General features: G+C 44.5%; 1 protein-coding gene across 23 annotated transcripts in view; it reads left to right on the top strand.

Annotated features, from left to right (window-relative positions):
• The window catches only part of ZMYND8 (zinc finger MYND-type containing 8), a 141,921-nt gene that overhangs the window by 42,563 nt on the left and 74,192 nt on the right, over positions 1–25,166 (top strand). For 16 of the 23 annotated variants that reach the window (XM_012467372.2, XM_012467375.3, XM_012467379.2 and 13 more), the window contains 5 exons: positions 3,591–3,739; positions 14,223–14,441; positions 18,739–18,852; positions 21,658–21,750; positions 22,934–23,021. In XM_012467372.2, the coding sequence (XP_012322795.1) occupies positions 3,591–3,739; positions 14,223–14,441; positions 18,739–18,852; positions 21,658–21,750; positions 22,934–23,021 (663 nt within the window). The remainder of the gene's footprint in view (positions 1–3,590; positions 3,740–14,222; positions 14,442–18,738; positions 18,853–21,657; positions 21,751–22,933; positions 23,022–25,166) is intronic. The other 7 variants (XM_012467387.2, XM_012467395.2, XM_012467390.2 and 4 more) reach the window with 2 other exon arrangements.

The following is a 25,166-nucleotide window of genomic DNA, read 5'->3' as shown; positions in this document are numbered from 1 at the left end:
TTCTGCTTGATCAATTCGCCTGTTAAAACTTGTGCATTCTTCGCAAAGTTCTCGTGTTGTGTTTTTCAGCTCCATTAATTCACATATATTCCTCTCCAAATTGTCTATTCTCGTTAGCATTTCGTCAAACCTTTTTTCAAAGTTCTTAGTTTCTTTGCATTGGGTTAGAACAAGTTCTTTTAATTCACAGAAGTTTCTTATCATCCACCTTCTGAAGTCTACTTCTGTTAATGGAATGCACTCGTTCTCCATCAGGGCTTGTTCCGTTGCTGATGAGGAACTGTGATCCCCTGTAGAGGGAGAGGCATTCTGATTTTGGGTATTCTCAGCCTTTTTACACTGGTTTCTTCCCATCATTGTAAATTTATCCACCTGTCGTCTTTGTGATTTCTGACTTTCAAATTAGGTTTCTGAGTGGACGTCGAACTTGTTGATTCCCAGCGCCGAAATCTGAGCAATCCACTGCGCTGGCCGAAACAGCTGTGTTAAGATTGATGGTGCTTTTCTGCCCGGGAATCGGCCAAAAGGGGACCCTAGTCCCGCTCACTCTGCACCAAGAACCGCCGCGCTGAGGCGCCAGCAAAACCGCCGCACCGGCCACAAGAGTCGCGCTAGCGACCCGTGGGGCTTCTCCGCTGGGAATCTCCTGGTCCGTGAGCAACAAAAATTCGTCTGAAAGTGTGGCGTCCTCTCGTTCTCTGCACTTTCACTAGGAGCTACTATCTCGAGCTGCTAGTGGTCAGCCATCTTGGATCTCTCTCCTAAATTTTTTTAATTAAAAAGCTTTTTTTCAGAGACAGGGTCTCACTTTGTCACCCAGGCTGGAGTGCTCCGACGTGATCACAGTTCACAGTACGCTCAAACTCCTGGGCTCAAGCAGTCTATCCCCCTTGGCCTCCCAAAGTGCTGGGATTACAGGTGTGAGCCGCCGTGTCCGGCCATGTAACTGTAATGTATTCTTAGACCGGTCCTCCGTCCGCAGACGCTTGTTTGAGTGATTTGGGTACAGCACGCAATGCTCAGTGCAGTCATGTTGCCTCTGCTCCTTTTCCACTGTATTTATAGAATTTGTTTTAAGAGGAGATTGTTGAGTCAAAGGCCAAGTGGAGAAAAAAGTTTTCACAAACAATGGTGGTAGGACTTACCTGGGAGGGAGGGGAGGTTTCTCTGGAGGAATGTGCTCATCCTGGGCTGCACCCCAGCATCTCTTTTTTGTTTGTTTGTTTTGAGACGGAGTCTTGCTCTGTCGCCCAGACTGGAGTGCAGTGGTGCGATCTCGTCTCACAGCAACCTTCTATCTCAGCTCACAGCAACCTCCGACTCCTGGGTTCAAGTGATTCTCCTGCCCCAGTCTCCCACGTAGCTGGGATTACAGGCATGCACTACCACGCCCAGCTAATTTTTTTATTTTTAGTCGAGACGGGGTTTCACCATGTTGGCTAGGCTGACCCCTGCATCTCTTTTGTGAGTTTTCCCACTAACTAGCTGCTGTGTACCTTTGGGCCAGTGCCTTGGGCTCTCTGGGTCTCCCTTTTTTGATGTCTGTGGGTTGATCTCTGGACTCTATGGTCTGTTCACCCTCAGGGTACCTGCTGTTAGCATTTAATTTTCACTCAGGACTGCATCTCCATGTATCACCCTGAATATTTATTCAGGATTGTCCAGAAGCTTGCCTGGTGAGGCTGGAGAGTTCCATCCTGTAGACTGGATTTTGGGAAAGCGTTCATTGTCTTCCTTTGTGAATCTGCTGGAAGCTGTTTTGCCTTTTCACCAAAGTCAACCGCTAGGAGGCCTTGCTTGGACCATGATGGATGCTGTTAATCTGCCCTCAGTGACTCTCCTGCAGACAGGGAGACAGATGCACCATGCAGCCTGCATGCTGAGTGGTAAAACTGGGACAGGAGCATCTTTGGTAATTGACATCTTTATGGATTTCACATCCCATCCTACCCCATTCCCCTGTGCTCTTGGCACAGCTTTTGCCTCTTGTGGTATTTATAGCTTTCTCAGGATGTCAGGTGCACCAGGCTGTGCCATTATATCGTTCCTAAGTTAACAAGACCATCAGGTGTGGAGTGGATTCAAGTCCTTGCAGGTGAAGATTGGATGGATGGTGGTGGAAGTATACATGTGTTTATTTATTTATTCATATTTTTTTTGAGACGGAGTCTCTTGTCACCCAGGCTGGAGTACAATGGTGCAATCTTGGCTCACTGCAACCTCTGCCTCCTGGGTTCAAGCGATTCTCTTGCCTCAGTCTCCCGAGTAGCTGGATTACAGGCGTGTGTCACCATGCCCAGATAATTTTTTTTGTATTTTTAGTAGAGACGGGGTTTTACCATGTTGGCCAGGCTGGTCTTGATCTTGTGACTTCAGGTGATCTGCCCGCCTCAGCCTCCCAAGGTGCTGGGGATTACAGGTGTGAGGTACCGTGCCTGGTCGAACTGTATATGTGTTTAAATGAGATGAAGGGAGATGAAAACAAGGGGTGCATGAATAAGAGTGGGACTGGAATTTTCCAGATGAGAATCCACAAGGATGTAATTTGTATTGATCTTTTTGGAGGAGGGTCTCAAACATAAGCCCCAATGAGGGTGGGGCCCCGGGAACTTCCTGATGGGTGGGGTGTGCTTTCACAAAGTTATAGTTCATAGCCTTTTAAACAGGAATAAATGATGCTGTCTTCCACAAAGGAGAATGTGTGCCTTCATTTCCTTGACGTATGTAGCCTCCCTGGCCTATCTTCTTTGGTTTCCTGCTTTTGCAATCAGGCATGGGCATGGAGAAGACATGTTTCTTTGGGGTAAGAATAATACTGGCGCCTGTGTGACAACTCTTGACAGCTTGGCCTCAGGACTCATCAGCAGGGACATAGTCGGGAAGAGTGGCGATTTCAGCAAGAGGGAGGGCATGTTTCCATCTAAAAGTGGAGTAGCTGTTACTCAGCTGTATCTGGTGCTATGGGGGCCTACAGGTCCCAATCTGTTGTTTTTATTTCCGAGATGGTGTCTTGCTTTCTTGCTCAGGTTGGAGTGCAATGGCATGATCTTGGCCCACTGCAACCTCCGCCTCCTGGGTTCAAGCAATTCTCCTGCCTCAGCCTCCTGAGTAGCTGGGATTACAGGCACATGCCACCATGCCTGCCTAATTTTTATATTCTTAGTAGAGATGGCGTTTCACCATGTTGGCCGGGCTGATCTTGAACTCTTGACCTCGTGATCTGCCCACCTCGGCCTTCCAGAGTGCTGGGATTACAGGTGTGAGCCACCGTGCCCAGCCCTCCTAATCTGTTTTTTTAAGAAAAATGAAAAATCTAGGTTATTAGGTGAAGTTTCCTGATTTTTGTATCTTGGCAACAAATTAAGACTGTACAAAAATGTTATTTAGGTCTTAGAAATACTTGTCAGACCATTGAGGCAGACAGCGGAGAAGGGGGCTCGTATATTCTAGGAGGAGGAACACTGAAGTGTGTTTGGGAGTTGGGGTACAGAGCGCACTCTGTTCCCACACTCTGTTCCTCCGCACCTCCTCCCTGTGGGGCCCAGGCCTCACTGACTGCTTTAAAACATGTGGTCCTGTATCTCTTTCAGATCCTGGCTCTGCAGAGAGAACAGCCCAGAAAAGAAAGTTCCCCAGCCCTCCACATTCTTCCAATGGCCATTCGCCGCAGGACACATCAACAAGCCCCATTAAAAAGAAAAAGAAACCTGGCTTACTGAACAGTAACAATAAGGAGCAGGTAAAGGAACCGCTGGGAATGGTGTCCTCACTGGCGGGGCAGAGGCCAGCCAGCAGCGCTGAACCTCTCTGGGTCCTTGTAAGCGCCGGCTTTCTTGGCATTTAGCTATCTGCCTTGTGCTGGCTGTCATTAGGCTTGGACAAAAAAAGGTGGCTCAGAATGGGCCTGTGTAGATGTCCAGTGGGTTCTGGGGACAGAGTAGTGACCTAGATGAGATGAGGGTATATCATTCCTTAGCGTTTGGGGCGTTGCCTTGTATTGTTTCTTTTTTCATGCTTTTAGGACTGTTTTCCCCACATGGCCTGTGGAGTTTACCCCTCCTGGGCCATGCCTATAGAACTAGTTCTCAGCTCTGTCTGGAAGCGGTTGCTTGACTGAGGCAAGCTCCCTTCTGGCCTCAGTTTTCTCATCTGTAAAATGAAGGGTTTAGGTCCCTGGTAAGAGGCATTGCCAGGGGCAGACTTAGGTAACTGATCACAGTTCCTTTTCCTGGAGTACACAGGGATCTTGCCCAGAGCCCAACCTCCCTTGGCAGCTTGCACCAGATAGGAAAAATCCATTCACCATTTGGATCTTTTCTAAGGGACCTTCTAGCTTTAGAATTCTCGGGGGCAGGCTAGATACTCTTCCGATTAAAAAAATGGAGAGGCACTTTAGTGGACTTATAGGTGGATTGTATCTATCCCCTCTGGACCATGAGGTCAGATCTCATAGCACTGAAGAAAACAGTGTCCCTGTGGTTCTGATGCCACTTGTTCTTCAGCAGTCATTCCTAGGGATGCATTTATCCATTTTGTGCATTATTGCGAAGAGGAGTGGGCCCTAGGGATGGAAAGTTGAATTAAACAAGATTGTTGCCTTCGTGGAAGGAGAACTAGCAACGGTTAAATACCCAGGCCTGTGAGAGGTGTGTGTTTCTGAGCATGAATCTGTTTTCACTCTCAAAATTACATGGTGAAATGCCAGCTCTGCTTTTGCCTTGTGGCTGTCGGCAAGTTAACCTTTTTTGTGCCTAGTTTTCTCATCTACTGAAATGGGGCTAATGATACAACTACCACGAATTTTGCAGGGTTGTGAAGATTGAGCTAACTGGCATAAATAGTAATGTTAAAGATGGGCCAGGCACAGTGGCTCACACCTGTAATCCCAGCGCTTTGGGAGGCTGAGGCAGGTGGATCACGAGGTTGAGAGATTAAGACCATCTTGGCCAACACGGGGAAACCCCGTCTCTACTAAAAATACAAAAATTAGCTGGGTGTGGTGGTACACGCCTGTAATTCCAGCTACTTGGGAGGCTGATGCAGGAGAATCGCTTGAACCGAGGAGGCAGAGGTTGCAGAGAGCCGAGATCATGCCATTGCATTCCAGCCTGGCGACAGAGTGTGACTCCATCTCAAAAAAAGAGAAAAAGAAATTTGGAGGCACACTGGCATTCAGACCATGGCACTCAACAAAGTCTAGCAGCAGCTGTAGCTGAGTCAAGCCTGCTCTTTTAGACACAGCCTGTGCAGGCTCATCTGCCACACTCCCCACCCTTCCCTGTCATCTTGCACTTGGTCTGCTCTGCTCATTTCATCCTCCTGTGAATTTCTTTTTATGTCCATGTTCTTCTGACTTTGGCATTTGTGAAGATTCTTCACCATCTTCCTCGTTTTTTTATTACTCTAGTTTCTCTTTTTTGTCCATTGTTCTAGAAAGGAAGCCATTAAATAGGCTGGGCTTTGTGGCTCAGGCCTGTAATTCCAGCTACTTGGGAGGCTGAGGCAGGAGAATTACTTGAACCCAGGAAGCAGAGGTTGCAGTGAGGTAAGATCGTGTCACTGCACTCCAGCCTGGGCGACAGAGTGAGACTTTGTTCAAAAAAAAAAAAAAAGAAAAAAGTATGATGTTCGTTGTAAGAAAAAAAAACAACAATAACAAAAAAGAAAAGCAAATAATCCATATATTTCCATTTTTGGTAGAGACGTTTTATTACTGTTTGGAATACTGGATGAGTTTGAAGTCTGGTCCCTGTTCTACCCATTTATCATGTATTAGGAATTCATTTTAGGGAAGTTGTTTTTTCATTTTTATTTTTTGAGACAGGATCTGACTGTGGTGCCCAGGCTAGAGTGCAGTAGCATGACTGCAGCCCTGTCCTCCCCGCCCCCACCCCCGGCTCAAGCAATTCTCTTGCCTCAGCCTCCTGAGTAGCGGGGATTATAGGTACATGCCAGCACACCTGGCTAGCCTTTTGATTTTGTTATAGAGATGGGGTTTCACTTTCCTGCCTAGGCTGGTCGCAAACTTCTGGGCTGAAGTGATTGTCCTGCTTCAACCTCCCAAAGTGTTGGGATTACAGGCATGAACCGCTGCGCCCAGCCGGAAGTGTAAAGAAGAGTTTTAAAACACATTTTGTTTTCAGGGTCTCAGAGCATCCTAAGGTTTACCATGCACTTTCTAAAGACCTTTGGTCCAGTGGTTTTACCCCTTAGGAAGGTTTGAGAATCCTGGGAGGATGCTCCTGGCGTTTTGTGGAGGAGGGTCAGGTTGCTAAATGGATGTCCTGTAGTAGATGGGGCAAGAAATACCTTGCCCAAAATGACGTCAGGGTCTCTACAGATAAATACCACTCTACTCTTTAGTTCCGACACATTTGCATTCAAACATCCTTTTGGGAGGTGTTTTGGTTTTTTCTCCTAACATCAAAGGATTAAGAAATAATGTGCCAGCAGATGTGTACAGAATGGACTTAGGTATATTTTTGATCAAATATGGCAAAGAAATGATGGGTATATTTTTGATCAAATATGGCAAAGAAATGATGGGACCCCTCCTCACCTTCTCTGAGTACAGGGTGTGTACATATCTGAATGAGTGGCTAGTACTTGTTTTCTTGGGCCCATACATTGCCCTAAAAACTGGGACATTTCACAGAAGTCTTTTTTTTTCTTTCTTTTTTTTTTTTTGAGATGGGAGTTTCACTCTTATTGCCCAGGCTGGAGTGCAGTGGCGTGATCTTGGCTCACTGTAATTTCCACCTCTTGGGTTCAAGCGATTCTCCTGACTCAGCTTCCTGAATAGCTGGGATTACAGGCATGCACCACCACCCCTGGCTAATTTTGTATTTGACGTGAACACAGGGTTTCTCCATTTTGGTCAGGTGGGTCTCTAAGTCCCAACCTCAGGTGATCCTCCTGCTGCAGCCCTCCCAAAGTGCTGGGATTATAGGCGTGAGTCACCACGCCCAGCTTTTTTTTTTTTTTAGAGACTGAGCTTTGTGGAGCCAGGCGTGGTAGCTCACACCTGTAATCCCAGCACTTTGGGAGGCTGAGGCAGGTAGATCACCTGAGGCCGGTAGTTCAAGACCAGCCTGGACAACATGACAACATGGTGAAACCCCATCTCTACTAAAAATACCAAATTAGCTGGGTGTGGTGGCATGTACCTGTAATACCAGCAACTTGGTAGGCTGAGGCAGGAGAATTGCTTGAACCCTGGAGGTTGTAGTGAACCGAGATTGCACCACTGCACTCCAGCCTGGGTGACACAGCGAAACTCTATATCGAAAAAAAAAAAAAAAGAGGCAGGGCTTTGCTCTGTCGCCCAGGCCGGAGTGCACTGGTGTGATTGTGGCACACTATAGCCTTGGCCTCCTGGGCTCAAGTGATCCTCCCACCTCAGCCTCCTAAGTAGCCGGGACTACAGGTGTGCCCCATCATGCCTGGCTAATTTTTTTTTCTTCTAGAGATAGGGTCTTGTTTTGTTGCCCAGGCTAGTCCTGAACTTCTGGGCTCAAGTGATTCTCCCACCTCATTCTGCCAATTGGTGGGATTACAGGCGTGAGCCACTGCATGGGTCCACAGCAGTCTTTTGTTGGGCTGAGACAGTGTATTAACAGTTGAGACAGTTCAGGGGAGTGTAGGGATTGCCAATTTCTCCCCAAGGTCAGGCGACAGTAGGGGTGTGTGTCTGCCCAACTCCCTGGATTATTGGAGCTGAGTGGGGGCTGCTTCTGTAAGATGAGTCTGAGCTCTGCCTAACCCTGCTGTCTCCCCTACTTCGAGGTTGATTGCCAGTGCGTCCTCACACTCCAGAGCTAGGCGGTTTTTTCTTATGTACTTCACAGTATTCATGCTTTTAACAAATGCAGGAGAAGGAGGGCTGAGCCTATGGCTTTTTTTTTTTTTTGAGACGGAATCTCGCTCTGTTGCCCAGGCTGGAGTGCAGTGGTGCAATCTTGGCTCATTGCAACCTCCACCTCTTGGGTTCAAGCGATTCTCCTGCCTCAGCCTTCCGAGTAGATGGAACTACAGGTGCGTGCCACCATGCCTGGCTAATTTTTTGTATTTTTTTTGAGTTGGAGTCTCACTCTGTCGCCAGGCTGGGGTGCAGTGGCATCATCTCGGCTCCACCTCCTGGGTTCAAGCAATTCTCCTGCTTCAGCCTCCTGGGTTGCTGGGACTACAGATGTGCACCACCATACACAGTTAATTTTTGTATTTTTTCGTAGAGGTGGAGTTTCACCATGTTAGCCAGGATGGTCTCCATCTCCTGACCTCGTGATCCACCCGCCTCAGCCTCTCAAAGTGCTGGGATTACAGGCGTGAGCCACTGCATACAGCCTGAGGTTTTCGCTTTTTTTCACTCCTATATGGTTCCTGTGTGGCCTCTGTAGGAAGTGGAGTCTGTGGTCCTTGTCCTCCATGCATGGACGTTGTGTTCACACACAGCCAGAGCATCCATACTCTGGTTTATGTGGACCAGGTGTGTGCAACTACAGCTTGTCAGCCAGATGCTGCCTGGAGCCTGTGTTTATAAAGTTTTATTGGCACACAGCTACAGTCATTCATTTATGTACTGTCTGTGCATGCTTTTGCACTACAGTGGCCAAATTGAGTATTTGCAATAGACACCTTAATGGCCAGCGAAGCCTCAAGTATTTACTATCCTTATAGAAGCCTTTCTAGGAAATGTTCGCTGGCCCCTGGTATCAGTGAAGGTATTCCAGAAGCAAACAGTCAGGCCTTTTCTATTTTCTTGTTAGCCAGCCTGTGGAAGGAACAGGAAAATAAGAACATTTTCCCTCCTGCAGTATCTCATAATAACTTGCAAATATTCCATGATAACACAGGTTGCAACCTATTTCAGGCTGGTAACACACCTTATACTTGGAGGGGAGAAAAATCATAACTCACTTTACCTGAAATGATTTGCTTTCTCTTTTTAAAATGTTCCATATTTGTTATCAGATTATTTTTGTGGAACAGGAAACACTTACAAGCAGCAGATAAGGAAAATATCTGATTGATAAGGCGATTAACCAGGCATCTAGCTCTCAGCAACTGCTGCTGTTTCCGGAAAGGAGAAAATCTTCTGAAAAGAGTACGGAGCAGCCAAGCAGTCCTCAGGATTCTCCTGGGGCACCCAGTCCCAGCCAGGTGGTGGGGTTGGGAGGGGAGCGCCAGGAGAAACTTAGTTATGAAGCGTCTGTACCTCAGCTACTATCAGACAGAGAAAACTTGAGTTGCTGGTTAGGAAGGTGGGCCATCATATTTGATTCTTCCAGCTTCTTTTTTTTGTTGTTGAGACGGAGTCTCACTCTGTTGTCCCGGCTGGGGTGCAATGGGGTGATCTTGGCTCACTGCAACCTCCGCCTCCGGGTTCAAGCACTTCTCCCTCCCTCAGCCTCCTGAGTAGTTGGAACTACAGGTGCCTGCTTGTAGTTTTAGTAGAGACGGGGTTTCGCCACATTGGCCAGGCTGATCTCGCACTCCTGACCTCAGGTGATCTGCCTGCCTTGGCCTCCCAAAGTGCTGGGATTACAGGCATGAGCCATTGCGCCTGGGTGATTCTTCTAGCTTCTTAACAACTCTTCCTATCCTATTATTAACTTATTGAAAAGAAGTCAGATATTGAAAAACCAGCTTACTCTTATCTTACAAAAACCATGGTAGCATCCTTGAAGACCCCACTCAGGTTAGAAATTGTTCTGAAAAATGAAAAAGGGGGGATACAAAAGAAAAAAGGGAAATGGTTCGGTTTGTTTGGTATGTGTAGTTTATGTTTCAACAAAATTGCCCACCCTCTCTTCCCCTTCCTCCTGTTCCTCCCCTTATCTCCTCTTTAACCTCCCCCATGCCCCTACAATAAATTCAAAGCAACCATTTTCCTAGGCCGATTGCAGACCCTCTACATTAGTGGTTCTCAACTAGGGACAGTTTTGACCTCCAAGGGACGTTGGGCAAAGTCTGGAGACATTTTGGTTGTCCTGATTTTATGTGTATGAGGGTACTGGAGTGTTACTGAGGTCCAGCCAGGGGTGCTTCTGCCTGCCCTGCAATGCGCAGGACGTCTCCCACAACAGACTTTTCTAGCCCCCCGTGTCACCAGTGCCAAGGTTGACAGCCCATGCTCTGGATGCTGCTCATGCCCCCTTCTGTCGGGTTTTTAGTAGTCATCTTATTTTTCAGATGTTATTTCCTTCCAGCTTTGTGCATTAAGCTGAACCTAGTTTGTATTACAGATAATGTTCTCTGAGGGGGGTCACTAAGTCAACACACACTCTCCTGGATTCAGCATTGTCTTATGAGGGATACTGGGAAGAGAGAGAGTGCTGGGAGACCCAGGTTTGAGTCTTTGCTCTGGACTCCAAGGTCAGATAAATCTTTTTTTTTTGAGGCAGAGTCTTGCTCTTTCGCCAGGCTGCAGTGCAGTGGCGCGATCTTGGCTCACTGCAGCCTCCGCCTCCGAACAACCTTGGCACTGGTGACACTGGGGGGCCAGAAAAGTTTCGTTGTGGGAGATGTCCTGTGCATTGCAGGGCAGGTAGAAGTATCCCTGGCTGGATTCCAGTAACACTCTTAACACTCACACACATAAAATTAGGACAAGCAGTTCTCTTGCCTCAGCCTCCTGGAGTAGCTGGGACTACAGGTGCAAGTCACCACGTCCAGCTAATTTTTGTATTTTTAGTAGAGATGGGGTTTCACCATGTTGGCCAGGATGGTCTCAATCTCCTGACCTCATGATCTGCCCGCCTTAGCCTCTCAAAGTGCTGGGTTTATAGGTGTGAGCCACCGTGCCTGGCCGGTCAGATAAATCTCATTAACCAAGTAACCATGTTTTCCCAACATCAAGTAAGACTAGTAAGGGTTGAGTGTCCCTTATCCATGCTTGGGACCAGAAGTGTTTTTGATTTTTTTTTAAACTTTTTTATTTTTATATTTATTTATTTATTTTTTTGAGACGGAGTTTCGCTTGTTACCCAGGATGGAGTGCAATGGCGTGATCTCGGCTCACCGCAACCTCTGCCTCCTGGGTTCAGGCAATTCTTCTGCCTCAGCCTCCTGAGTAGCTGGGATTACAGGCATGCGCCACTGTGCCCGGCTAATTTTTTTGTATTTTTAGTAGAGACGGGGTTTCACCATGTTGACCAGGATGGTCTCGATCTCTTGACCTCGTGATCCACCCGCCTCGGCCTCCAACTTATTTATTTTTTTATTTTTATTTTTTAGAGACAGGGTCTTACCAAGTTGGTGAGGCTGGTCTCGAACTCCTGACCTTGTGATCCACCCACCTCGGCCTCCCAAAGTGCTGGGATTACAGGCGTAAGCCACCACTCCCAACTGTGTTTTTGATTTTTTGATTTTTTTTTTTGGAATATTTGCATATGCATAGTGAGATATCTTGGGGATGGGACCCAAGCCTAAACATACATTTTTTTTTTTTTGAGATGATGTCTCAAGCTGTTGCCCAGGCTGGAGTGCAGTGGTGTAATCTTGTCTCACTGCAACCTCCACCTCTGGTTGAAGCGATTCTTCTGCCTCAGCCTCCTGAGTAGCTTGGATTAAAGGCATATGCCACCATGCCCAGCTAATTTTTGTATTTTTGGTAGAGTCGGGGTTTTACCATGTTGCCCAGGCTGGTCTTGAACTGCTGACCTCAGGTGATCCACTCGCCTTGGCCTCCCAAAGTGTTAGGATTACAGGTGTGAGCCACCATGCCCAGTCTAAACATAAAATTCATTTATATTTCATATGTACTGCATTAGTTCATTCTTACACTGCTAATAAAGACATACCCGAGACTGAATAATGTATAAAGGAAAGCAGTTTAATTGATTCGCAGTTTAGCAGTTCAGCATGGCTGGGGAGGCCTCAGGCAACTTAGAATCAAGGTGGGGAGGTGAAGCAAATACGTCCTTCTTTTTGTGAATAATTATTCCGCTGGGAGAAGCACTTTGGGAGGCTGAGGTGGGTGGATCACCTGAGGTCAGGAGTTCAGAACCAGCCTGGCCAACATGATAAAACCCCGTCTCTATTAAAAATGGGAAAAAAAAAAAAAGCTAGCTGGGTGTGGTAGTGGGTGCCTGTTATCCCAGCTACTTGGGAGGCCGAGGCAGGAGAATCGCTTGAACCTAGGAGGCAGAGGTTGCAGTGAGCCGAGACTGCGCCACAGCACTGCAGCCTGGGTAACTAACAAGAGGGAAACTTCATCTCACAAAAACAAAAAAATTGTGAAATCACGTTTATAAATATTAGCTACTTACTTTGTAGAAACGAGAATAGAGAGGCTTAGAAACATTGGTTAACAAAGGTCTGCTAAACAGGCATCTACAAGGCTCTTCATCAAGGATTGTAGAAATACCAGGCATTTGAGAACATTAACTCTTAGTACCAGCCTGGGCAACATGGTAAAACCCTGTCTGTATTTAAAAAAAAAAACAACCAGGCGTGGTGGCACATGCCTGTGGTCCCAGCTACTCAGGAGGCTGAGGTGGAATAATCGCTTGAACCCAGGAGGCGGAGGTTGCAGTGAGCTGAGATTGTGCCACTGCACTCCAGCCTGGTAACAGAGCAAGACTCCGTCTCAAAAAAAGAAAACCACCCAAAAAATTATTTGTCCATGGTGGTGCTCACTTGTAGTCCCAGCTACCTGGGGGGCTGAGGCTTGATGATTGCTGGAGCCCCAGAGGTGGAGGTAGCAGTGAGCCGAGATCATGCCACTGCACTCCAGCTTGGGTAACAGAGCAAGACCCTGTCTCAAATACAAAAGAAAACCTCATAATAAAAGCTGGGAACAAGATATGGATGCCTGCAATCTTGGCAACTCTTGCATGTTATCCTGGAGGTCTTAACCATTAAAAAGAAAAGTAATATTTAAGTATTAGACAGGAAGAGACAAAACTGGTATTACTTAGAGTAATATGATTTTCAGTCAATAAACTATTGGAACTGTCTAAATATGAGGTCGGTGTTAGAAATCTGACAGCATTTCTATGTACCAACGGTAGCCATTTAGCAAATCCCCATTCGTAAGATCATCAAAAAGTATGCAGGATCTCACCAGCATAGAAGATATTGATGGAGGAAACCATCATGTTTTGCTGAAGGACAGAAAAGAAACATATTTTATAGTGAGATTTACTCGAGGGTAGGTAATATGCTGTGGCTAAATTATCTCCGTGGTTTTATTGCCAGGGAATTGAGGCTCAAAGTGGGTCGAGTCGCTTTCTTAGGATCACGCAGCTAATTACCAGGTCTTTTTGAACCTTCCCACTGGACTTACGTGTACTTCCTAAATAGGATTTCATATTTGTTTCTGATAGACATTTTCTGATAGACATGTTAAGTTTCTTTTGAGTGACTTTTTGTGTTCAAGTGTGGCTTCGCTGGATTCCATCATACATCGTTAGCGACGTATTTCTCTTGACATTTGGGGACAGGAAGAGGTCTAGTGCCCCTGAATTGGCCACCATCTCATCCTTCTGCCATTGCTGATGTCAAATAAGAGACATGGTTCCCTGGCAAAAACAAGGACCTACGATGTTCAGGAATCATGGCTTCAGGAAGCCTCTTGTTGGCTCAGAAACACTATTGGGGGTAAACTTAAAAATTAGATAATTTTTTGGTGACTCAAACCCAGTTGATCTATTCTCGAAATGTCTGCCATTTAAAGAATCCCAGGGCAAACTGCTACGCTTTTATTGGCTTTGTAAATTGGGACTTTTATAAATTGGGCTTCTAACCACATTAGCATTGTTAGTATGGTGGCATTTTGATAAATATGCACACATTATATCATCCCTTTAATACCAACCCAGTACCATGAAATGTTAGGTCTTATCACCTCCATCTTACAGATGAGAAAATTGAAGCTGAGTAGTTAAGGTGCATGACCTTTAATGATAGAGTTAAAATCTGAACCCAGGTAGATCTGGGTTGTAGCCAGTGTGCTGTTCTACTAGGCCTGCCTAGTAACTCTTAGATACCAGCTTTCAATTGTGGCCTCTTAAAATAGAAAAAAGAAAAGTCTTCATAATACTTAATAACTTGCTAATGCTGTATTTAGTAGACTAAATAACCTAAAATAGTTTGGCTTTTTAATGAATTTGTGAAATGCTGTAATTTTCTTTTGTTGTTATTGATGTACTTGTTCAAATTCCTTTTGAGAATGCACATTTGTTTTGAAACCAAACCTGTCTTTCTTGCCTACATTTCAGTCAGAACTAAGACATGGTCCGTTTTACTATATGAAGCAGCCACTCACCACAGACCCTGTTGATGTTGTACCGCAGGATGGACGGAATGATTTCTACTGCTGGGTTTGTCACCGGGAAGGCCAAGTCCTTTGCTGTGAGCTCTGTCCCCGGGTTTATCACGCTAAGTGTCTGAGACTGACATCGGAACCAGAGGGGGACTGGTTTTGTCCTGAATGTGAGGTTAGTTCCTGATGAATGAATGCATTACCTGCCTCGTTTCCTCTCCTTTCTCTTTCTTCCTTTTATTTTTAAATTTACAAATAATCCAGATAGATGGAAAAGAGAAATTTCTTGCTTTCCACCTGTTCTATCCTGGTCACCCCCTTCTCGACCATCGTTGGCAGCGGCCGCAGTACTGCAGCTCTTGGAAAGACAATTGCATGGAGTTTTATTTCTGACTTCTCATGAGTCCTTGGATTGCTTGGAGATCAGCAGTTGTCGTCTCTGAATCTTCTGTGATGAACTTTTTGAAAGTTAACTCCAAAATCATGAACTGCTGACACATTTCGAAAAGATCTCGTGCTGTTCTTCTCTCTCTTGGATGCCATATCCTGCCGCATCATCGAATCATCAGCAGTAGCCCAGCTGAGAAGACCGCGTTTGACTGCGCGTTCCCTGTGGTAGCTGTCTGAGGCTTCCTTTTGTGTAACAAGTATTGCTTAAGTGCCTGTTAGGTGCTGGGGATGTGACAGTGCCCCAAAACAGGCATGAATCACATTTTTTTTTTCCAACAGAAAAGGACAAAAACCAAAATAAATGAAGTTTATATCATGAATTAAAAGAAAAGTGCTATGAAGAAAACAAATTCAGGATGGGAATAGGAAATCTGGGTGGCGGGGGCAGAGTGTTTTCATTTTGAACATGGTGGTCTGGGAAGGCCTCACTAAAATTTGAGAAAGACTTGATGAAGGGGAGGAGTGACCTGTGAGGCCATTTTGGGGAGACCTTCCAGGCAGACAGCCGGAGGCAGCGGTGCGGGGGTGTAGTGGGGGCGGTGTGTATTCCTCTTGTGTAGCAAGCCCAAGCACCCTTTATTAAGCCAGTTATCAGGGTTTCCACTGTTCTGAGGTGGCTCCTGTACTTGGAGACCCCCAACTCTGGTGTTCTTTTGAATCACTGAAAATAAAAATGTCATCTCTAAATAATTGTCCTCCACAATTATTTAATGTGGAATGTCTCTTGGATTCAAAGATACATTGGAGGCTGAGCATGGTGGCTCATGACCATAATCCTAACACTTTGGGAGCCTGAGGTAGGATATTGCTTGAGCCCAGGAGTTTAAGACTTGTGAGGGCAAGATAGCCAGACACCCATCTCTGCAGAAAAATTTAAATATTAGCCAGGCATGGTGGTGTGTGTCTGTAGTCGCTGCTACTTAGGGAGGGTGAGCTTCGGGGATAGCTTGATGCCAGATGGCTGAGGCTGCAGTGAGCTGTAATCATGCCTCTGCATTCTAGCCTGGACAGCAAAGAAGACCATGTCTCAAAGAAAGGAAAAAAAAAGGTACATTGGAGTTTCATCTCAAATGAGGAAGCTTTCCGTGTGTGAAATGGAAAGATGATCCAGATAATCTTTACTAGGGCGAAAAGCAAGTTGGTGTGGTGCAGTGGCTCACACCTGTAGTCCCAGCACTTTGGGAGGCTGAGGCAGGCAGATGACGAGATCAGGAGATCAAGACCATCCTGGCTAACACAGTGAAACCCCGTCTCTACTAAAAATACAAAAAATTAGCTGGGCGGTGAGTGGATGACAAAAAAAATTAGCTGGGCATGGTGGCGCACGCCTGTAGTCCCAGCTACTTGGGTAGCTGAGTCAGGAGATTCTCTTGAACCCAGGAGGAGGAGATTTTAGTGAGCCGAGATTACGCCACTGCACTCAAGCCTGGGCGACAGCGAGACTCGGTCTCAAAAAAAAAGGCAAGCTACAGGACAGTGTCTGTTACGCTTTTGTGTAGGGAGAGGAGAAAAATAAGTGCACAAAAAGAAAGTAGACATCAAATCAATGTGATGATGTCCTCTCTTTAATATGGCAAAAGGTGGCTGCTGTTCTCTTTGGGTTACTCTAGATGGAGAAATATGTGGAGTTTGCATTGTACAGTGGCGCCCTCCTCTGCACGCCGCAGAGCCTGACCCTATCTACTACATTGGGCCTGGGATCTGGAACCTTCACCAGTTTTTTTTTGGTCTTGGCCACCTCTTCCGAATTGTTTAATGATATTGCAAAGATAATAGCGGCTCTGATAGGATGCTTTTCCTGCAAATAATAGTTCTTTTATTTTTATTTGAGACACGGTCTTGTTCTGTTGCCCAGGCTGGAGCGTAGTAATGAGATCATGCTCACTGCAGCCCTGACCTCCTGCACTCAAGCGATCCTCCTACCTGAGCCTCCTGAGTAGCTGGGACCACAGGTGCACACCACCGCACCTGGCTACTTAATACGTTTTTTGTAGAGACAGTATCTTGCTATGTTACTTAGGCTGGTCTTGAACTCCTAGGCTCATGTAATCCCCCACCTTGGCCTTCCAAACTGCTGGAATTACAGGTGTGAGCCATTGGACCCGACCAACAAGTAATAGTTGTTAATGCAGGCACTAGTTCCTGATGGAAGGTGGCTGAAACAATATGGGTTTGTTATCATCAGAACTCAGAGGTGAGGCAGGGCCGGACCAGAGTCGTTCAGAGCCAGACTTTTTCCATCTCATCGTTGAGGTTATATGTTCCCCATGGCCATAAGATGGCTGCTGGGGTTCAGGTATTATGTGTGTAGAGACAAAAATTCTCCCAAAAGGAGGTTGTCTCTCCTTGCATCTCTTTTTATCAAGCAGAAAGATTTTGTCCATCATCCCCAGCTGATTTGCCCCTGGGCTCATTGGTCAGCATTGGATCACCAGTCCCTTGTACAAAAAAAGCCTTGAAAATTGCTTATCTGGTGCTTTTTGTTCTGTGCAAACCAGGCACTGCCTACCAGGAAGAAGGAGTGGGGGGTGAGAGGGAATGAATGATAGTTGGGCAGGCAGCCTTAGTGTTTGCTATGGATAAGTTACCTGGAACCAAACCAGATTCAAACAAAACAGGTGCTCTGTGTCTAAGATTCAGGGCCCTGAATTTCTCCCAGGGATGAGTTGGTATGGCAGTCAACTGGAAGACTGAATGTTGCAGGCTCTGGTAGCTAAGCAAATAGATGCGTGCGTCATGCACTGTTTTCAGCTTCCGAGTGACTCTTGTGTTGGCCTTTTCCTCGACAACCAACGAGACACATCTGAGAGTTCCTTTTGGAGGCCCCAGAGATGTGAAAAATGGAAACTGAATCCAAATTAATTGGAGAAAACTTCTCTCAGCTCTCCCTACACAGATGGTTAAAGAGTGTTTCCTGACATGATCAGAATTTGCTATTTTTGTTGTTGCTGCTACATAAGGATTCTGAAGCCTTAAGATATAGTACCAGATTTACATAGCAGAATCTAGTTTCAGACGTTCCTCTGGGTCTCTTCTTTGATGGGAATTTCCCTTATGAGCTGATACCTCTTGCCCGTGGAGATAGGCAGTTGGGTTAGGTTGTGCTCCTTGTGTACTTTGACACAATGTCTTAGGTGGGTTCAAAGTCAGGGAGATGGACAATGAAGTCTTATGTACTATTAGTCCACTGCCTTCCCTTGTAATCTTTCTGCAGGGAAGTCTGTCCCTTTCCATCAGTGATGTCATTGAATTAATGCCTTGTCAGTTTCCAGAATGACAGCTCAGAACCTTAAGAGGATCAGGATAAGTGGCTGATAAGTATTCATCCTGTGAAGTAATCACCCTGAAATCATCCGTGGCCTTTCCTTTCTTTTTTTTTTTATATATTATTTTGAGACAGGGTCTCGCTTTGTCATCCAGGCTGGAGTGCAGTGGTGCAATCAAGGCTCACTGCAGCCTCTGCCTCCTGGGCTCAAGCCATTCTCTCACCTCAGCCTCCAGAGTAGCTGGGACTACAGACATGTGCCACCATGCCTGGCTAATTTTTGTATTTTTTTGTGAAGATGGAGTTTCACCACGTTGCCAGGCTGGTCTCCAACACCTGAGCTCAAGCAATCCGCCCACCTCGGCCTCCCAAAGTGCTGGTATTATAGGTGTGAGCCACCGTGCCCACCTGGCCTTCCCTTTCCTTTCTCATTCTTGAAACCTAAAGGCTGTAATAATGATTTTTCAGGCCCTGTCTACCCACATCTTCCCTCAGATCAAATGTTGTCTTTATGAGCTAAAAATGCTTCCTGATAAGGTAATAAATAGATGAATGTGCTTTTTAATAGTTACCCACTGATCTGGTGCATTTTGTTCTGGTAGATCTGGTGCATTTTGTTCTTTGCTAAGTGAAACAACAAGTCTCATTTGGATGAGAATTGCTTTTTATGTGTGAGTTGACTGGAAAAATAGAAATCAGTACATGGATGGTAATTTCTTTTTCTAACTGGACGTTTGTGTATGACTTTGACTTGTAGAAAATTACAGTAGCAGAATGCATCGAGACCCAGAGTAAAGCCATGACAATGCTCACCATTGAACAGTTATCCTACCTGCTCAAGTTTGCCATTCAGAAAATGAAACAGCCAGGGGTAAGAAGAAAGTTCCTCTTGGTACAAGTGTAAATGAATGTAGTGACGTTTGTTTTGTTCTGTTAATAGCTTAGCTTTATAGGCATCTAATGTATTCTCTGGGCCTTCCTCTGTCACCAAATTCAAGCATATGTAAATCACACATCAGATATGATGGCATTCAGTTAATTCTCTGTAGTAGTAATCACTGTATGTCCCAAAGAAGTTTAATTGGTACCTTAGTCTGGTCTCACACTTTTGTAAAGATATTCCCTAAGACTGAGTAATTTGTGAAGAAAAGATTTTTTTTTTTTTTTTTTTTGAGACAGAGTCTTGCTCTGTTACCCAGGCTCGAGTGCAATGGTGTGATCTTGGCTCACTGCAACCTCTGCCTCCCTGGTTTAAGCAATTCTTGTGCCTCTGTCTCCCCAGTAGCTTGGATTACAGGTGCCCACCACCAGGCTAATTTTTTTTTTTTTTAAATTTTTAATAGAGATGGGGTTTCATCATGTTGGCCAGGCTGGTCTCAAACTCCTGACCTCAAGTGATCTTCCAGCCTTGGCCTCCCAAAGTGCTGGGATTCCAGGTGTGAGCCACCATGCCTGGCCAGAAAAGAGGTTTAATTGACTCATGGTTCTGCATGGCTGGGGAGGCCTCAGGAAACAATAATGATGGAAGGCGAAGGGGAAGCAAGGCACGTCTTACATGGCAGCAGGAGGAAGGGGGTGGGAACTATCAAACACTTTTAAACCATAAGATCTTGTGAGAACTCCGGCACTATCACGAAAACAGCACGGGGGAAACCACCCCCTTGATCCAGTCACCTCCCACCAGGTTCCTCCCTGGACGTGAAGGGATAAAAATTCGAGATGAGGCTGGGTGGGGACACAGCCAAACCATATCAATTGGGCAACGACATAGTAAAAGTTGAGGGGGATAAAAATTCTGATTGGCTGCAAAGTGAAACCTCATACAACATCCAGCAAGGAGAGCTTTATGCTTCTGTGCTTCTTCCCATGGGAGTTAGAAAAATCCATTTCACTGAGCACAACAGTTTATTTATGTCCAAAGTTTGATGATGGAACCTTCAAGGAAAACTCAACCAGTGACTTTTCCACAGAGGGTGAGAATGTGGTTAGTTCTTTTAATTTTGAGAGGGATTTAATGTATAGCCTTTGCCCCTTGAGGAAACGGTGCCTGTGGGGCTGGGCTGGCCAGTTGTGTACCTCACAGTGGTTCCCCACCTGTGAGTCTCAGTCATACCATAGCCACTGTGGTTTGTATATTTATCATAATACTTTTCAGGAAAATGGCAGAAAAATAACTTGGTTTTGAAAATACTATTATTTTGACAATATAATAAGCATATTATGACATTTTTTCTATAGACGAATATTTTCTTTTCTTTTTCTTTTTTTTTTTTTTTAAAGATGGGGTTTTACCATGATGGCCAGGCTGGTCTTGAACTCCTGACCTCAGGTGATCCACCCACCTCGGCCTCCCAAAGTACTAGGATTACAGGCGTGAGCCACCACGTCTGGCTCTTTTTTCTTTTTTTGGAGGCAGTCTCTTGCTTGCTTTGTTGCCCAGTCTGGAGCACAATGGTTAAATCATAGCTTGCTACAGCTTCAACCTCCTGGGCTCAGGCGATCATCCCACCTCAGCCTTTCAAGTAGCTGGAACTATAGACACACACGCCACCACACCCAGCTAACTTTTTTTATTATTATTATTTTTTAATGACAGGGTTTCACTATGTAGCCCAGGCTAGTCTTCAACTCCTGGCCTTAAATGGTCCTCCTGCCTCAGCCTCCCAAAGTGCTGGGATCACAGGCATGAATCACTGAGCCCGGCCCCTAGAGATGAAACTAGAGAAACTTGTGGATGTGGTGCCACCCACCCGATTTGCACAAAAGCACCATATGGGCTAGGAGTAACCCTTTGTACACCTCCTAAGAGTTTGCCAAGTCCATTAATATACAGAAAGTTAGGTTCTTGGGGCTAATCACCGTGGTTTTGTTTAAAAAAAAAAAAAAGATTTGCTTTGAATTATATTCTAAAATTTTGATGTTATTATAAAAAAATTTAGAGTATGCCAATTGGCTACCATTCAATTGAGAACCATTAACAAATTGGGCCCTTTTAAACAAAATCTCAAAATCTCATTCAGTGGAAGCAAAAGGTATGGCCTTAGTTTGGTTTACTTTTTTTTGTTGTTATTTATTTATTTTTTTCATTTTTTTTGGTTATGCCTCATGCCACACAAGTTTGGTTTACAGATTTTTTTTTTTGCTATGATAGAATTTTTATGTTGAGTATGGCAAGGAATTACTTGCGATTTTCATAGGCTTAATTATATGTGCTGATGACAATTTACAAAACGAATGAGTCACATAGACTTGTCAACCCTGTAGAATTAAAAACCAAGAAGAAAAATTGAAGAAGACATTAATTTCTCAAGTAAATTGTTGGATGTCAAATCAGTCAGGGGAGAATGTTGCTGATTTTGTTAAAGCATCTTTTTAACTTACAGTGCGTATTGTAATTGTCACTCTTAATGTAAGAGGACAGGATCTGTTTCTTGAGTGTATGTTGAAAACCAAACCAAGAATAAAACTGCAACACAATTGGGCTCATAATTATCAATAACCAGGCAGAATTAGAAGGTAGACCAATTTGAAGCTCCCCAAGGTCAGCCTTTATGGAAACCTTTAGAACCGTGTTAGCTGAAAAGCTGTCTGTGTTTTTCAAGCCATTGTTAGGATGAATGCTTGGTTCTCCACAGTAACGATGGCTTCGTTCTTGCGCATATCTTCTCTTTTATAGACAGACGCATTCCAGAAGCCCGTTCCTTTGGAACAGCACCCTGACTATGCGGAATACATCTTCCATCCAATGGACCTTTGTACATTGGAAAAGGTTGGCCTCCGTCAAAGAACCTCACCATTGTAGCTGGCAGTTGTCGAGATGCCTAAGGCTCTTCCCTCACTGCCCGTGTTCTATCTCAAGTTCGACATAACAATCTTAAATTGTTTCTCTGCATTTTCGTTGCTCCTTTTTTATTTGGATAGAAGAACTCTTGATTCTCTAACATCTTTCCTTTGTAACATTCTTCCAAGATTGTAATGGAATGTTGAAATTCATTGGTAATACTTTCGTGAGTGATTCTAGCTTTTTACCTGCAAAAACCATAGCTTCTAAGAGTTAGTGCTTTCATTGAGTTGAGCGTTACCGCCTCTTTCTTTCGAAGGTGCTAATGAGAGCAGCAGGAAAGTAGAAGAGCAAATTAAGTGTCCAGAAAGCCTCCAGATTAACAAAGACGTAGCTTCTTAGAATTTGACTTATTCTACTAATAAGGATATTTCTTGAATGCCCGAAGGTGTTTTTAAAAGTTCATGCTAAAATTCCACGCTGCCAATTACCCTTGTAACACTTTAGATGGTGTACATCATCCCGATGCTGATTTTCAGACTGTTCACCGCAAAATATGGGCAGTGAAATGCATTCACAAGGGAGAACCATTACTTCATATTGTCTTCCCTGATAACTCCAAAACCATACACCCAGTCTTTTTTAGGAAATTGCACATACCCTCATGGTGTGGTGGAATAAAGAAGGCATTCAAGAGATGGAGTTGGAAACTTAGCTTTATACATGAAGAGCTGTGGAACTTTAGATACGTTCCTTAACATTATTATACCTCAATTTGCCCTTCTGTAGAGTGGGTATGATAATAAGTACTTCATTGAGTTATTATGAGGTTTGTGTGAGGCTGACTAATAATAAATAATATATAAATATATAAAATGCCCTGTTGATTGGAAGAAGCTGCATGATAAATGACAGCTACTATAAGATGAGAAAATTCCAGTTATTGTAATAAATTAAAAGAGTGCATTTTTATAGGGTTATAGATCACAAAAATGAAAGCATTCTTTAGTCAGTGTGTTGTAGGCTAAAAAGAATCTTCTTGGGAACTGAGTAGAAGAACACTAATTAATTTGGCAAATGACTGCTAGGAAAATTATATGGGGACACAGGAGTCACTGACTGTGGCTTGTCTAGACTCTCCGTGATTATGCTCCATCGCTTTTCTTCCCAGAACGCGAAAAAGAAAATGTATGGCTGCACAGAAGCCTTCCTGGCTGATGCAAAGTGGATTTTGCACAACTGCATTATTTATAATGGGGGTGAGTGGCTTAGATGACTCCTAAGAAAGAGAGTATGCTGTCTGTGTGTTCCACAAATTCCCGCCCTTCATCAAAAATCAGATTCTTAATTCATACAGAGAATACTTGTGTATAGATTGTGCTAGTATGTGTGAATAGGAGGCAGTGACCATGTTTATTTTAAGGTATGAGCTGACATCTAACGTGGCTCAAGGCTGCAGGGTATGGCTCCCTTTCAGTGTTGTTTCTATAAACCTTATTTTAATGGAAGTATAATTGCATAAAATAAAACCCACAGATTCTATGTTTACAGTCATTGAATTTGACAAATGTGTAACATAAGATCCAGAACATTCCTATCGGCCTGTTGGATTCTCATACATGCCCTTTTCAAGGAAATCCACTCTCAAAAGGAACCACTTTCTGCTTTGTGTTAAAATAGATTAGTTTTGCTTCTTCTAGAATTCCATATAAATGGAGTCAGAGATAGTGCTCTTTTGTGTCTGTCTGCTTTCATACCGTGTTGTATTTTGGGGAGTCATCTGTGTTATATGTTATTGGTAGTTCCTTTTTTTGTTGCTGACGAGTTTTTCTTTTCATTCGATCAATATGCCACCATTCATCCATTTACCTTGTTGATCCTGATGGCTATTTGGGTTGTTTTCAGCTTTGGGCTGTTATGAATAAGCTGCTGTGAACTTGCTTATGCAAGCTTTTGCATGGACATAGGTTTTTCTTTCTCTTGGGTAGATACCTAGGAGTAGTGTTGCTAGCACAGTGAGTAGGTTTTTATTTAACTTAGTAAGTTTCACTCAAGTCTTTTTTCAAAGTGGTTCTATCATTTTACATTTTACCAGCAGGGTATATTGGAGTTCTCTTTAGCTTCACACAATATGAAGTGAACCCTTGATACTGTCTGCTGTTCTCCAAGGTGTAAAATATTATGTCATAAAAAAATATTATGTCCTGGTGGTTTTAATTTGCCTTTTCCTACTGATCAGTGGTATTGAGTTTCTTTTCCTGTGCCTCTTAGTGACTTGTTTTTCTGTTTTTGTAAATATCTATTCAGATATTTTGCTCATTGCAAAACTTAGATTTTTATTTTTTTTCTTGAGAGAGTTTCACTCGGTTGCTCAGGCTGGAGTGCAATAGTGTGATCTTGGCTCACTGCAGCCTCGGCCTCCTGGGTTGAAGTGATTCTCGTTCCTCAGCCTCCCGAGTAGCTGGGATTACATGCATGTGCCACCATACCCGGCTAATATTTGTATTTTTAGTAGAGACAGGGTTTCACTATGTTGGCCAGGCTGGTCTTAAACTTCTGACCCCAAGTGATCTGCCCACCTCGGCCTCTCAAAATGCTGGGATTACAGGAGTGAGCCACCACACCAGCCTGTTTGCTAGTGTTTAAGGAAAGATATATGAATGGGTATATATCTGCTTTAAGCACACATACTGCATTATTAACTACAGCAGGGCTGAGAGTGCAAGGATGGGGGAAAGGAGAGGTATGTAGGCATTAAGAATTTGTGGGCCAGGCGTATGGCTCATGCCTGTAATCCCAGCACTTTGGGAAGCTGAGGTGGGCAGATCACTTGAGGTCAGGGGTAGGAGACCAGCCTGGCCAACATGGTGAAACCCCGTCTCAACTAAAAATACAAAAATTAGCTGGGTGTAGTGGCGCAAGCCTGTAATCTCAGCTATTTGGGAGGCTGAGGTATAAGAATCGCTTCAATCTGGGAGGCAGAGATTGCAGTGAGCTGAGATCTGTGCCCCTGCACTCCAGCCTGGGTGACAGAACGAGACTCTGCCTAAAAAAAAAAAAAAATGAAAGAATTTGTGTAAAGATTATAAACTCAAATATATCTAAAGGCCCAGCCTATCAAATTATATAGGATGAGGTCAGGTGGAAGAATAAAAACATTAGCGCGAGCCAAGAAGGCTGCGAGTCAGGTGACGGGCTGTGGATCGTGGGGAACGGGGAACTCCTACCTGGCCTGGAAAGGTTGCTGTTGGCAGCTCCAGTGCTCCATTGGTTATAGTTATCAGATCTTCTGAGTTTTCAAGGCATACCAGAAATCTAGGTATATCGTGTGTGTTTGTGTGTGTGAAATCTTCCTGTCAACAAATTTACAATGTCTAAAAATACCATAAGCTTCAAAGAAAATG

Source organism: Aotus nancymaae, unplaced genomic scaffold (genome assembly GCF_030222135.1).
Source record: "Aotus nancymaae isolate 86718 unplaced genomic scaffold, 86718_ANA_hifiasm-v0.15.2.pri h1tg000029l, whole genome shotgun sequence".
Lineage (NCBI taxonomy): Eukaryota > Metazoa > Chordata > Mammalia > Primates > Aotidae > Aotus > Aotus nancymaae.
The sequence above is the reverse complement of the archived record's forward strand: the minus strand, read 5'-3'. Positions and strand labels throughout refer to the sequence as shown.